General features: G+C 34.8%; 2 protein-coding genes across 2 annotated transcripts in view; one reads left to right on the forward strand and one right to left on the reverse strand.

Annotated features, from left to right (window-relative positions):
• The window catches only part of LOC132733129 (cellular retinoic acid-binding protein 2-like), a 161,284-nt gene that overhangs the window by 107,623 nt on the left and 37,435 nt on the right, over positions 1 to 16,226 (forward strand). The window lies entirely within an intron of this gene.
• Positions 12,744 to 14,475, reverse strand: LOC132733130 (uncharacterized). Its single transcript, XM_060719743.1, has 2 exons — positions 13,322 to 14,475; positions 12,744 to 12,833 (listed from the first exon to the last, which is right to left on the reverse strand). The coding sequence occupies exons 1-2, from the start codon at positions 14,307 to 14,309 to the stop codon at positions 12,793 to 12,795; spliced, it is 1,029 nt and encodes a 342-aa protein (XP_060575726.1). The 5' UTR covers positions 14,310 to 14,475; the 3' UTR covers positions 12,744 to 12,792.

Raw genomic sequence — 16,226 nt, forward strand, 5'->3', positions numbered from 1 at the left:
GGAGTCAATATAATGCCACTGTTCTGGACTCGTCATTTCATGAATATAACTAATTCTATTCCCGACGAAAGTGTTAAAACGTCTTGAAGTGTTATTTATGTATCCAAGAATGATCATTGAATCTGTCCAGAAAACAACTTTGTCAATTTTCAAATCAAGTTCTTCTTTCAGAATGGCATACAGACGGCATGACACAACAGCTCCATCACAGTTCGAGTCTCGGTATCGAAGCTTGTTTTATCGGGGCGAGTCGGGACTTACCGAAGCACTAGACAAACATGCAGTGTTATCATTTTCGGTCAGTAATGCGTAAATAGCGCATGCGCCGTAACCCGTCTCAGAAAAAAAAAAAACCATCGCTGAACACGTGTAACTGTATATTTTTTAAAGTACTGAAATTTTTGGTTGAAAACAACGGCTTTATTCGAACGTTTTCCAAAACAAGGTAAGTTTAATATCCAACGTTTGCCATTCATCGTGATCAATTTGCGGAATTGCTTCATCCCAACCAAATTTCCTTCTACACAAGCTTTGAACGATAGCCTTTGCTCGTAATGTCACTGGTGCTTAAAGTCCTAGTGGATCAAATATCGCACTAACTATGGAAAGCATTCCGCGTCTAGTTACAGGTTTTTATTTGTTTTCTTGATTTTGAATGTGATGAAATCGTCCATTAACGTTCCAATTAATGCCTAATAACACGATCATAAGGAAGTTCACTCTTCGGGACTGAGGCTAACAATCGTTGGTGTACGTTCATAATCGGGAATTGTATCAATGACTGACCTACTGTTGCTGATTCACTTTGCAAGGTCTTAAACCTCCCATTTCATCAGTGACTTTAAATACCGCTGCTAACTTTGTCGCTTTCTCTTCTGAATCTACAGATTTCAGGCAATCATCGACATAGAAGTTTTCTTTTAACAGTTTCTATAACTTCATCTGGAAATTTATTCGCGTTGTCACTGGCTGTTCTTCTTAATGTGCAAAGCTGCACACTAGGAGATGATGTGGCAGCCGAACAGATGCACCTGCATACAGTAAGTTTTAGGAAGTACAGACATGTCCCATCAGGCCACCATAGGAACCGGAGTGCGTGACAGTCTTCTTCAATCACATGAACTTGATGGAACATAGCTCTATATCAGCAGCAGACAGAGCTATCTTTTCTTCACGAAATCTTATAAGTACCACTACTAAACTGTTCATTAAATCTGGACCTTGAAGAAGCTGGCTATTCAATGAAGTATCGTTGTATTTCGCGGCACAGTCAAATACCACACGAACCTTTCCTGGTTTGTTAACGTTCATCACAGGGTGGTGGGGTAAGTACCATATGCGCTTAGAGTTTGTACCATTATTATCTACCTCTTTTGCATAACCTTTATTAATGTACTCACTAACCGTTTTGGTGTACATTTCATGTAAATATTTATCAGGAGACAATTTGTGTTTAAGTTGATTCAAACGTGCATAGGCTAATGCTAAATTATTTGGTAAGTTTATATCGTCTGCACGCCAAGGTAATCCTATCTTATAGTAACCATCTACATATGAAAGAGATGATTCCATTATGCCTAACGCTCTTTTATCTTCGATAGACATTGACTCTTTATCGCAGAATTTAACACCGTTGAAGTCAGACGTCCACATACGCTCGAGCTGTTGTTGCAGTATTATGTCATTTGAATGACCAAAGTTTATATTTCTCTGTTATGTTTTGTTCTGTTCTGTTCTACAAAAGGACGAGGAACTGGCCCACGAACTGCCCAACGAAGTCGTGTCCTTACAGCATATGGCTGATGACTGCTTCCAGAACGCACTTCAAGTGGAATCCGGACTTCATTAGCCTTTACTTTGGGAATTTGTAAATCGGACAAGTATGGAACGCCAATAATGTCATCACTTGTCACTGCAGAACGGGTAGAGATAGGTAACTGTTTAACCGTCCAAACATTGTTAAGGTGAATTTCACCATTTCCTGAAACTGGGCAAACGCTGAGATCAACTTCCTGTCCACAAGTTGTACTTCCGGTCGAGCTTATGGTCGATATCTGGAAGGTGACAGGCCGGCTGGTCAGATGCAACTGCTGTATAAGACTTTCATCACAAAGCGTTTTGTCTGCTCCATCGTCAAGCAGAGCATACAAGTTTTTGCAAGAGTAACCGTTCCCACCCTTGACAGTTTAGGTATGATCCCTAGACAGGTTTTAGCAAATGAACCATTAACTGCCGCACAATTAACAGAAGGTTGGGTTATTGAATTATCGGGACGCTTTGGGGACCAATTGTGTAAAAGAAAATGGTGTTTAGTGGTACAATCAGACAAAGTGCATAATTTATCCCGCCTACATTTGCATGACATATAATTGGGTTTGAAGCAATTGAAACACAATTTAGATTTTATGACAAACCTGTTCCTATCTTCTAAAGACAATTTTCTAAATTTATCACATAAAGATAAATTAGAACATGTACCTGAACAACAAAAACATTTTCCACTGTATTTTGACGTTTGGTTTTCTGTGTATGTAGACAGAGTAGTTATTTTACCTTTTGTGGTATTTCCTGACGCAGACGCTTTATTTTCTCGGACATTTTCTTTGACAACATCAATGCCGTAAACTGAACTAACAACACGTGACCTTTCATCAATAAATTTGGTCAATTCAAAGAAATTAGGTTCTCTCCCTGACTCAAAAATAGAGTGGGCTACCTCTGCCAATCTTGATCTCAAATGCATAGGTAGACGTCTTACAATGCGCCTTAATTTCTCAGAGTTATTTACGTCAGAAACAAACCCTAGTTGTGAAAGTGTCATTTGACATTTTTGCATATCTAAAGCTAATTGAGGCAATCCTTTAATATTAGGATGCATAAATATTAGGGCCAAGCAACAATTTATCAAAATGACTTCTCGCAACAACATGTGGCCTACTATAACGAGATTGCAAAATTGATTTAGCTCGGTTATACCCTACATTTGAATCCAATAACACAAAATCTTCTATGCAAGATTTTGCCTCACCAGTGCAATATTGTATGAGATAACTTAATCTTAACCTATTGTCACTTACTTTGCACTTAATGTTGGTCTCAAAATTTTTAATGAACTTACAATAATCAAGCGCAGAACCGTTGAATGTCAGTAACTCTGGTTTTGGTAAATTAAATCCTTCTTGAATGATTGATGCAAGTCGTTCCACTTCTAAACCGGAAGCGCTATTTCCGCCATCTTGCTGCGTTACATCTTCGAATTTACGTGCGTCTGCAGCCTCGTGATCTTTACCGGGACAAGCACGAGAATAACGTGCCGTATTGCTATCGGCTTCATTATCATTTCGATAAGTATGTCCAAAATCCATAGTTTTTCTGCACAATATGCCCATCTTCTAATATGTCGTCTGCTTCTATCACCGTGCTTTCGTCCTGCCCACATTGACTCCTCCAGCCTCGCTTCCATCACAGCACTTTTCTTGATCCAGTAGTTGCGATTTATCTTTGAGCTCCTTCTGTATTGCCTCTAATCGCAATTTCTCCTTCTCCAAAGCTTGTTTTTCTTTAAGAGTCTTAAGTTTTTGTTTCAGCTATCAGACGCTTAACTTTTTGCGTTTCTTAGCCGAGTTGCTGATGAAACTGCACTACTGGGTATTGATGCTACGGGATTCCAATTCGGCATATCTTTTTCTTGAATTCTATAAAGTTCGCTCGGCAACTTTCAAAGTTCTTCTTTAGGGTTTCTTATAGTTTTTAGGATCGTCGCAAAAGTCTAAACATTCAAAGTGTGTTGTTTTAAATTTTCTCGTATCTTTCGCACAGTCGATTAAACAATTCTTTTAATTTTTGCTCATTTTCAGTGCTTAACATCAACTCTTCAAGTTCTCTATAACTCTTGGTTAACTGTGCCAAATGCGCTGTCCGCGATTTCCGTGCAGTATCGTAGTCCATTATTTTCTTTTTGCGATTATAGTCGACAATGTTGAGAATTGTTCAGGATTCAGAAAACCAAGTAAGAAATGCGCTGCAATCTTGTAATTTCGTTTATTTCACATCTACAAAGTTCATATAATTGTAGCTATGCGTAGCGTAGCGATTCTCAACAATGCTGTCCTGTCAATTTAATTAATTTCTTCAATCCTGAATATTTACTGCAATACTAATATTTTTACATTAAAAACCGCTACCGTTAATGTCTTCAAAAATAAACTTGTTTGTAATCTTTTTATGTAACTTCCGGAAAACTCTGCCGTCCGTGACGTCGCTAAAAAGGCGGCGAAGTTAACGTGACGCGAGAACTTTTAGCGCCAAAAAGTGAACAAATTAAAATTTTAAGAATGTTAATAATTCTTACAGTTATATCACCTGAATCAATTTCATAAAATATCCGGTTTTGCTGACATTTTATATCAAATATTTGCTCATTTGCAGGAATTGCAGTACCATGAAACTCCCTCTTTAATGAATGTTTTTCAAATGTTTGCAATTTTTTAACCCTGCACACTGTCTATGATACCAATTGCTACACGAATCACATTGTATCCATTCATCATCTTTGTCAATAAAACAAAAGTGACATAAGTCAGTGGTATCTTCATTGTCTGAAGATGATCCAGCTTGAAGTCCAGATGGCTCAGGTTCTTGAGACATACTGGCCTCGGGCTCCAAGGACGGGCCTGGTTCAGCCACAATGGCATCTGATGAATCCGTCTCTTTTGGAACTTTGTGCATAACAGATGTTTTGGTGACATTTTTACATTTATTGGAAGCAGTTTGCTTTTGCTTCGTCACCTTAATCTGCTTACGATGAGCCATAGTTTTTTCCACCCTATATGCAGACTTAATGTCTTTCCTAAACTGAGACAGTAGCACCATAAGGTATTTTTCAACAAGTTCATGATATATACTGCAAATCTTAGATGAAATCCACACCATTTTTTCCATCACACTAATTATATCTGAATTTTCATCAAACTCTTCAACGGGCTGTTCAGAACAACTTGTTACAACAACATTAGCAAAAAGTTCATATAAAGGTTGTATATTTAAAATAAATTCAAAACACGTATTATATATTTCCTTTACATATTTCATAAGATTTTCATTAATGAGGAGTTGCAGACTCTTTTCAGTGAGACAAACAAAGAATTTAAACAGTCTGTCAGTTACATTTGTTAAGCCCCTTGATGCATACTGCTTCCTTTCAATATCAAGTAATGAATCTGGCTCTTCAGTGTGAGCTTTCAAATAATGTTCATCTTCCCTGAGGGTGTTAAGAATGTAATTTACCCATTTGGCTTCAATATACATGTATACATGTTACCTTGCTGGTGGAACATAACTTGCTTAGAGATGCTAAACATTAGCCTGCAACATACCGTACACGAGCTCTGGATGCGTCTGTCACATACCTTTTGTAATAAAACTGCTGCTAATTTTCAACAAATCAACCTTTTGCTTTAAATAGAACAACCTAACAGCTTCTATTAAGCTGTAGCAAACTATCATGTGATTATCTGTGAAATCCTTTCCATGAAATAACATAAAACAACTCATTCTATACTCTGCACTTGTATTGAACTCATGTACCAAGCGATAGAAACTGACAATATTCTTTTCCGGAATTCCAGTCGAGATAGACTTGTTGCCTGTTAACTTTGTGATGAAACTAGCCAATTTCAGAAACAGTTTTTTGACAAATGTAATAAGTCTATGACGGTCAACTTCATGAATAATTCTTTTTATACAAACATGTGTATCAGTTACTTCTTTTTTGTAAATCATTGACTGCATAACACTGTCAATATCAAATCCTTCTGGAATCAAAATTCAACAGATTCAGCTTCATCAGATATAATTGTGGCTATAACTGTATTAAATTCTTCATCAAAGTCGTCATCACTTTTTTCACAGTCAATATCTTCTATATCAGCACTTTGTGCAGAACTGTCATCAACTTGTTCAAAACTGAGTGGTGCAGCATCTTCAGATTTACTGAAACAAGTGGAAATAAAAATAATTTGCCTTCATTTATGCTGTGTTGCAAATGTTTCAATACTCATGCATAATACCTGGTACTGTATAACTGTATAAACCTTAATAATAACATAATAACACATGCATGCAATAATCATTCAAACAATAAGTCAAACCTGTCTATAAAGACCACCCTTAGAAAGGCAAAAGGTGGTTTTGTTGTCTGGTCATGTTGGTCTTTATTCCGAGGTTTAAATACATATTAAAAATCAAAATGAGAAACAAAACATGTTATTTGGAGGTGGGCTTTAACACAGGTTTGATTGAATATGTACCTTATAATCTCATTAATATACCTACAAGTTGATCAAATGACCGTTTTCAATATCATATAAATAAATAATACTTAAATATCAGAGTTTATAAAAGTTTAAAAGCAAACAGGTCAAGCTTTTTTGATATTGAGGCATCTTAGAGTGTTTAATTGATTAGATTTCAAGGTACAAATTTGTAATTTTTATTGGTGCATTAAAAACACTGAAACAGCTATGTTAAAGTCTGCCTATCTTTCTTTACAGGTAAAATTCTCGATTACGCTATGAGAAGAACAGTGAAGTTAAAGTCAACTTTCTGTATGAAAGTTTTAAATTTGAGCTGACAGAATCTGGCAGCACCCAGCCTCTACCTGGATTGAGAGTGTTTTTGGATATCTGAACACAGTTTATCCAGAAACAAAACGAGTAAGAAAACGTGGAAATGGAAAGTGGCTGACATTGTACAGGGGTATAGCTATAGAACCCTTACAGCCCATTAACAAAACTTCACAGTTTAAGGATATCCTCAGCTTTCTGCCACAGACATTGACTGTTAAATGTGTAACTGATAGTGTAATAGAATGCTCTACAAATAGCACTTGTTTATCAAATGGAAATGCTGTATCAAAAGAGGTAAAATTTTATGACAATGGAACTTGGGACCTGACAGTTTTTGTAAAAATATAAGTCTTAGTACTGTGCAAGTAAAAAACACATTCACATTTGATGAATTCAGAGTAAGTAACATCTGTTCATTTGTGGTAAATTTAAATATTTGTGAAGGTATCGTTTTCAATAAACCGGTCATAATGAGTAGATTTTACACACTTGAACAATTCCAGAAAAACAATGCAGCAGCCCCTGCAAAGACAATACGTTCTATTTCCTTTTGCAGCACAGAGTAATACATGTAAGACATGCAGAACGATAACATTCTCACCTCCTGATAAGGAAAATAGAAATCCATCTGCTAATGACAAATATGATGACAACTTAGTCCGCATCAAACATCTTCTGAAACACGCAACCCTGAACTGGTCAATTTGTTTGTAGAACAATAAAAAAATGTTGCTTGTGATCCTCGAGGGAGAAGATGGTCAAAATCATTTATTGGTACATGCCTCCAACTTTACAACAGAAGCCCTCATAGTTATGAAATATTACTTTCTTCAAAAATTTTAGTACTTCTATCAGCTTCAACTTTAATAATGTTTAAAAATAGACTTAAACAGGAACCTGGGTTTGATCAGTCAATGTTTGAGTGGATGTTACAGGAGGCTAAAAGAAGAAATTTACCAGATGAAGGGATGACTGGAGGTCTTATTTTTGATGAGATGTCTATCCAATGTGACCTACAGATCAGTAAAAATGGTGACGTTGTAAAGTTAGTAGGCTTCTCAGATCTCGGTAAAGAAGGGGACATGTGCAACACACTTCGCATAGGGACTGGTAGCAGAAAATTGGGCACGCATGTTTTGCAGCTGATGTTCTTGGGTATCACAGGCTTCATATTTCCATTCGCACATTTTATTACGGCCAATGTACAAGCATCAGAATTATAATGTCTATTTTGGAAAGCTATTCAACTTTTGAATACATATGGTTTTAAAGTTTTATACACATGCATGGATGGTACAGTTTGTAATCGTTCATTTATGCATCTTTGTGTTGGTGAAAATTCATATTTGAATTATAAATTTTTGTCACCTAATCCAACTTCATCACAGGATGTAATTTTCACAATGGATGTTTCTCATGTGTTAAAAAAAATCCGTAATAACATTATGAAAAGTGGTCTAACAGCAAAATCTACTAGACATTTAACTTTACCAGATGGTAATAATATTCAGTGGCAGATGTTCATGGACTGCTACAAATGGGACCAACAGAACAGTCTGCAGTTACATAGAAAACTGACAAATGAACATATATTTCCAGATACACAGCAAAAAATGAGAAACCACCTAGCAGAAGAAGTTTTAAATAATGAAATGTTGAATTTAATGAAACAATATAAGAATTCTCTTGGTGAAAAGGGTCAAATTCTTAATGGTGCTGTGCAGCTCCTGGAAAATACATCACATATTGTTTCAATTTTCCGTGACATGAGACCAATAACAACTTTAAATGATCCTAGGTTGAGTACACTGCACACAGTTAGTGAATGGTTTTTAGAATGGGAAAGATATGGGCATCAAAAGAAATCAAAGACTAAAAAATCAAATCTCAAAATGCTTATGTCACTAGAATGCCATGAAGACATTCAAGCTTGCATTCAGGGATTCATTCTATTGTGCAAATTTGTATTAAAAATGTCAACAACAATTCATGTTACACCAGGCTTAATAAACTCAGATGTGATTGAAAATGTGTTCAACCAGCAAAGGTCAACTTATAATGGAGCTAATACAAATCCAAATGCACTTCAATACAGGAAAACTATAAACAGCATCCTTGTGGGCCAAAATGTCATTTCCAGGAAATCAAATGCCGGAAAGCCTGATCTGAGCGCCGTGCCTTTCACAGTGGACATGAAACCCCTAGTCAGGAAACGAAAACCAGCTAGCAATAACAAGTGTTCTGACATCAAAGTTATCAGACTATAAGTCAAAAGAGGGGCATAATTATGCAAAAAAGCAAATCAGAGTTATGGGACTTATGCAAATCATATTAGATAATCACAGAGAACAAGTGTGTGAACTTTCAAACCATTCACTTCAGTAATTATGGAGATACCAGCTTACACGCAAAACTTAACCAAGAATTTCTAAGTCGAAAAAGGAGCATTATCATGTAGCAAAGCAAATCAGAGTTATGGGAATTGTGCCAATCATGTTAGATAATTACATAGAACAAGTGTGTGAAGTTTCAAACCATTCACTTCAGTAATTATGGGGATACCAGCTTACACGCAAAAACTTAACCAAGAATTTCTGATTCGAAAAAGTGGCATAATCATGCATCAAAGCAAATCAGAGTTATGGGACTTGTGTCAATCATGTTAGATTATCACAGAGTTCAAGTGTGTGAAGTTTCAGTCATCCTTTCAGTAGTTATGGAGATACCAGCTTACATGCGAAAACTTAACCAAGAATTTCTAAGTGGAAAAAGGGGCATTATCATGCAAAAAAGCAAACCAGAGTTATGGGACTTGTGCCAATCATGTTTGATTATCATTGAGAACAAGTATGCGAAGTTTCAATCCAATCCCTTCAGTAATTATAGAGAATACTTGCTTACATGCAAAAACTTAACGACAGGGACGCCAACGCCGACAAATGGCCGGATGACTGCATTGGCTTATCTGCGAATAGTCAAGCTAAAAAGGTAATTATATTTCATATTTAATTGTAATAATAGGTTTGGCTTAGTTAAATCAAACCTGTCTGCAGTTGCAACAATAGGCAGGTGACTTCTGAAGTTCTGAATTATTTATTTATTTATTTATTCATTCATTCATTCATTCATTTATTCATTCATTCATTCATTCATTCATTCATTCATTCATTCATTCATTTATTGATTTATTTATTTATTTATTTATTTATTTATCTGTCTATTAATCTTTTTTTTTTTCATTAAATTATTTCATTTATTAAATTATTGAATTGTAATTAAATCATTTTATTTATTTCTTATTAAATTATTCCAAAAATTATTCATTCAGAAAAAACATTTTTATAAAGTCATTTATATTTATTTATTATTTAATTATTTCATTTATTTAATTATCATTAATTGATTTTATTCAATTATTTATTATCAAATTATTCAGTAACAAAAATTATCATTTAGAATAGAAAATATTCAAAATTATTGATAAATACAGGAATTATTATCATGGAGTGGTATGAAAAAAATTGTTGAGTGGCAGATGCCATGAGTGAAATATAATATTTTTGAGTGGTATGAAAAAAATTGTTGAGTGGCAAAAGCCATGAGTAAAATAAGAAGATGACATAGTTCATCAATTTAAGATGAAGTAGAATAAATATTTTCATCATGAATTTTAAATAAGCATAAATACCTGTGTGAGTTTCTGCAACATGTTAAGTCAGGGAAAGCTGGTTTTGATGTCTCATTAACAAAATTTTTAACAGTCTAAGGTGGAGGTGTGACGTATCTAGGGTGATAGTTGATGACAATTAGACCTGCAGATGTAGTTACACGTGACATTGCTACACCAAGTTGACCAGGCCTAAACATATCTCTACAGTCAACTTCTGTTCTGAAATATATATAGTAACAAGTGTATGAAGCCACAGAAATACCAAAAATAATGATAACTAGAAATGTGTCATCATGCCACGGATGCCCCCGCATGCAGCCAAAATTTCAGATGGTGCATTAATTATTTTTTTCATTTTAAGTTCAAAGCCTTTAAAACTTTTCAATGTTAACACAAACCATTTTCATAAATGGTCAAGGCACTGAAATTATTCAGTCTTAACCTTTTAAAAATAGCATATTGCATATTTGTAGCAAAAATAATGGCTAAAAGTATGAGTGCTGAAACTGATAATTTTTCCCAACATTCAGGAAAGATAAGTTTGTCTAAAATCATTGAACCACGACCAAATTCAAACTTAAACTGCTTATTCCTAAGATGTATCTATATTATTTTCAAAGTGAAAGGGACATAACTCTGCCAAAAAATCATCAAACCATGACCAAATTCCAACTTGACCTGCCAATTCCTTTGACATATCCATATGTCAAATTTAAGTTGAATATGTAACACTGTTGGGTAGATAATGAACAGAAACTGTAAATTTCATATTATTTTCAAAGTGAAAGGGACATTACTCTGCCAAAAATCATTGAACCATGACCAAATTCGAACTTGGCCTAGGCATTCCAAAAACATATCCATATGTCAAATTTGAGTTGAATGTTTTGTACCATTGGGGAGATAATAAACAGAAACTGAAAATTTCATATTACTTTCAAAGTAAAAGGGGCATAACTCTGCCAAAAATCATTGAACCATGACCAAATTTGAACTTGACCTGCGCATTCATTTGACGCATCCATATGTCAAGTTTGTGTTGAATGTGTTGTACCTTAGGGGAGATAAGGAACAGAAACTGAAAATTTCATATTGTTTTCAAAGTAAAAGGGGCATAACTCTGCCAAAAATAATCGAACCATGACCAAATTCAAACATGACCTGTATTTTTTTCATGACATATCCATATGTCAAGTTTGAGTTGAATGTTTTGTACCATTGGGGAGATAATAAACAGAAACTGAAAATTTCATATTATTTTCAAAGTAAAAGGGGCAAAACTCTGCCAAAAATCATCGAACCATGACCAAATTTGAAATTAACCTGTATTTTCTCATGGCATATCAATATGTCAAGTTTGAGTTGAATGTGTTGTACTGTTGGGGAGATAATGAACGGAAACTGAAAATTTCATATTATTTTCAAAGTAAAAGGGGCATAACTCTGCCAAAAATCATTGAACCATGACCAACTTCGAGCTTGACCTGTATTTTTTCATGACATATCCATATGTCAAGTTTGAGTGGAATGTGTTGTACCGTTGGGGAGATATTGAACGGAAACTGAAATTTCATATTATTTTCAAAGTAAAAGGGGCATAAATCTGCCAAAAATCATCAAACCATGACCAAATTCCAACTTGACCTGCCAATTCCTTTGACATATCCATATGTCAAATTTAAGTTGAATATGTAACACTGTTGGGTATATAATGAACAGAAACTGTAAATTTCATATTATTTTCAAAGTGAAAGGGACATTACTCTGCCAAAAATCATTGAACCATGACCAAATTCGAACTTGGCCTAGGCATTCCAAAAACATATCCATATGTCAAATTTGAGTTGAATGTTTTGTACCATTGGGGAGATAATAAACAGAAACTGAAAATTTCATATTACTTTCAAAGTAAAAGGGGCATAACTCTGCCAAAAATCATTGAACCATGACCAAATTTGAACTTGACCTGCGCATTCCTTTGACGCATCCATATGTCAAGTTTGTGTTGAATGTGTTGTACCTTAGGGGAGATAAGGAACAGAAAGTGAAATATCATATTATTTTCAAAGTAAAAGGGGCATAACTCTGCCAAAAATCATCGAACCATGACCAAATTCGAACTTGACCTGTATTTTCTCATGACATATCCATATGTCAAATTTGAGTTGAATGTGTGCAACCGTTCTTAAGATAATGAACGAAAACTGATGATGACGGAATGACAGAATGACGGAAGGACGGAACAGGGTAACACTATATGCCCCGGCCATTACATGGCGGGGGCATAAAATCTCTTGTTTAGTGCTTATAAAACAAATCATATCACATATAGTTCTACAAACAGAATTAGAAATTCCATATAATTGTAGTTATTTGAACAAAGATTGGCTGTATATGGTCAGCTATGACTTGGTTTCTTTTTCTATACTAACCGGTTTAGTGTCATTCTTGTGCCTTATGTATGGTAAGTCCAAATGCAGGTTTTAGTGGATACTGCTATCTTACAGCTATATCAGTATTAAGCCTTGGACTGTAAACTGAAACATAGATATATCTAAAATGTAGTCAATCATATCAGAGCATCATTTATTAGTTATTTATGTAGTCTTTGGATATTTATTTATTATAATATAATATTTAATTAACAAAAATGTCAATTACACATATTTATACCTCTATTGGAAATGCATGAAAGTTTGTTATTATCTTGCTTTAGTACAGAAGTAAACAGTGGCTTATTCATGTTAATTTCAATATATAACTTATCATTTAGCATTTGCAGTTTAACTAACAGAAACAAAAGGGAAGTAATTTCCTCCTGGGCTTTATATTTCGTGACTTGCTGCATCAAGATACAAAGCATTTTGAGAGTCCTTATTATTTATTATGATTATATAACAACGTCATATAAATTTTCAAAATCTTGATGTAAGGTTAAAGGAACAAAACTCCTTCCTTACTGTTAAATATCATAATTTTCAGAAGGGAGACAAATGAACATAATATTATGTCAATAGAAATTTACCTGTAAATTTTACTTTTGGTATCCTTTTTGTCATGTTGGCTGTTGGAAAATGAACAGTTGGACCAGATCCATCATCAGGAATATCCTTTACATATCCCTGGAGACCGTTGACAAGTTTGTCTGATAAATTTCTCAATAAAATAACTGGGCAACCGACTTTCAGCCATAATACATGAGGAGCAGAAATTGTAGACATCTTTTTTGCCAGTCCCTGGTCTGTAGATTTAAATTCATACACATTTCCAGGAAATTCTAATAAACACTTTCTGTTATAGTCATCTGCAAGATCATTTTTGGCAAATAATTTCACAGTCCTTGAACCTGCTTGAACGTCTAGGTGCCTATTCAGTTTAGATATAAAGTTTTCAGATTCAAGGGATATTACACCATTACATACTTCATTAATTGCTGTAATGAACTGCTCCTCACTTTGTCTGACTATCTCAGTTAAAATGACTCTATGGGGGAATGTCTTCTTAAAATTATCAGACTCAAAACAATACTTTCCTTCATCCCCATATGATGGACTGGCAACTGGTGGTAACTGGAGGAAATCACCACAAAAAATTATTTGTATACCTCCAAAATCACGACTTGGGTCTTTAATTTTACAAACATTATTTACACTGTCAAAAACTTGTTGACTTATCATTGAGCATTCATCAACAATTATAGTGTCAACATTGTATATGTTTTTGAGTACATGCTTATGTTTTGGGTTGTTTTTTATAACATCTGTGATACGATCAGGGCCATAACGACCATCGGATATCCCAGTAAACTGATGAATAGTACAAGCGTTGACCCCTTTATAAACACTGCACGCAATTCCTGTTGAACATGTGATCTGTACATTTTTACCGATCTTCTTCAAGCTTTTGGCAATTTCATTGATAACAAATGATTTGCCGGTTCCTGCTGAACCTAATAGTAGAAGGTTATGTCCTTCTATCACAATGTCAACGGCTTTTTTCTGTCCAATATTCATCTTAAACAGTGTTAAACTGTTAGAATTTATTTAATACGACATGTGATGAAATCAGCTGTTGTTTACATCCGGTGTTTTGGTGTCTCGTTTCAGCTGTACAAGTCTATGGTGTACGGAACCAGCGCTACAGCCAATAAAACGACGCCTTAAAAAATTGTCACGTGACTAGCGAATGGTCGTTCTCGGAGAAAAATTAGAAAGTGAAAGAAAATAAACGTTTCATGGACGTATGTCGAATAAGTTACAGGTAATTATACATGCATGTTTTGCAAAAGAGTCTTTTTTATTGAATTCAAGCCTTGGCTTCCCGTGTTCGTTGTTGTAAATTGTTTATACGGGATAAATCACGTTGTTTACTATGTTGCGACTTCTCGGTGGACTAAGCAAGAAAGTCGTTTTCGGCTAGAATTGTGTTCGGCAGGTTACTATATGCATGGTAAAAGGGACAAATTGCTATTATTTATTGAAAGTACCATTAGTAAGCTACATGTACACGTAAAAAATATAAAATTTGCTTGAAAAATGGAAAAGAAATTCGCTTCTCATTGAGTTAAGGGCGCGAAAATTGTGTTTTTTTGGAGTTGGAACCCTTGTCTATATATAAGGATTGTCACCTGTTTTTTGGTCTGGACCTAGTTTTGGTCACAAATAACCCCAATGTAGAGTCCAGGCACCGTTACAACCCCTTTGGTTTTGGTCCGATGATTTTGACAGACTTATCCTTCTTAGATTAGAAAATTCAATTTTTTTAGGAATGTATGTCTGAGGTTGACATTGCATGCGCTTTTATTTACCAGAAAATAGAACTCAGATCTAATTTGGTCATGGTCAGATGTTTTTTACAGTTACCCAATTGAGCTTAAAAAGAAAAATAAAGATTCCAATTTCTAATCATTACATCGGTTGAACTATGTATGAAAATGGTTTGTGTTGATATTGAATAGTTTAAAGGCCTTGAACTAAGAATGAAAGAAATGGTTTGTGCAAACAAATTTAGAACTTTATATTATTATAACATTTGACATTTTGGCAACATGTCCTAATTCCTGTCACATAAATACTTGGTGGTTGAAAACTTGGCTTTTTGGTCGCATTGCGGCGCTGTTGTTATAAAGTAATTGACAATTGCCTTGGTTTCTGAACATTAGGCACCAATGCACTGTCTATCCATCCATCTGTTTGTTCATACTAGGTAAACCTAAAACGGCAAGCTGAATTTCTAGGGTAAACTCAGGTGTGTGTCGTACGTTAATATTTAACAATTAAGCTTCTTCTCTGGGACCACTGAACCAAGTTCAACCAATTTTGGCATAAAGTATCTATGGATAAAGGGAACCAAAAATTGTGAAAGTCATGGCCTCTGCCACTCTGGGGCATGAGGGATGGGCCTTTAACCATAAAAATAATATTTATGGTTTCCGGGCGATAACTAGAGTTTGGAATGAGATATTGTAATCAAGCTTGTTATTTTGCAAGCTTATATGAAGACCTGGGTCGGTCTGCATTCGGACCAACGGAGATCAACGTCACCGTTTTTTAAGAATGAAAAACATTTTTTTACGGACAATAACTAAGGTTACGAATAAGTCAAACTTGGTTTTTAGCAAGCTTATATAAATATCTTAAGATCTTCGTTGGGACTGCATTGGGACCCTCTTTGGGTCAAGGTCCAGGTCAATGTTACTGAAAATAAAAAGAAATTGTTTGCAGACAGTAACCAGAGTTAGGAATGAGATATTGTAATCAAACTCTGTATATAATATATATTAAAATTATATAATGTCCCCCGGTTTTTTTGTTGTTTGTTTTTTTTTTTTTTTTTTTTTTTTTTTTTTTGTTTTTTTTTTTTGTTTTTTTGCTTTATGATCCCCTTGGGTGTAGGTCACCGTTACTTAAAATAGAAAAAATAGCTTTCCG

Source organism: Ruditapes philippinarum, unplaced genomic scaffold (genome assembly GCF_026571515.1).
Source record: "Ruditapes philippinarum isolate M1 unplaced genomic scaffold, ASM2657151v2 ctg4120_1_1_1_1, whole genome shotgun sequence".
NCBI lineage: Eukaryota > Metazoa > Mollusca > Bivalvia > Venerida > Veneridae > Ruditapes > Ruditapes philippinarum.

What these genes read in the sequence shown, in the direction of transcription:
- LOC132733130 (XM_060719743.1), bottom strand. Translation starts at nt 14,309, where the DNA reads ATGAATATTGGACAGAAAAAAGCCGTTGACATTGTGATAGAAGGACAT. An exon ending in ACCAAAAGTAAAATTTACAG is followed by an intron (nt 12,834 to 13,321) that starts GTAAATTTCTAT and finishes TCTATGTTTCAG; the next exon opens with TTTACAGTCCAAGGCTTAAT.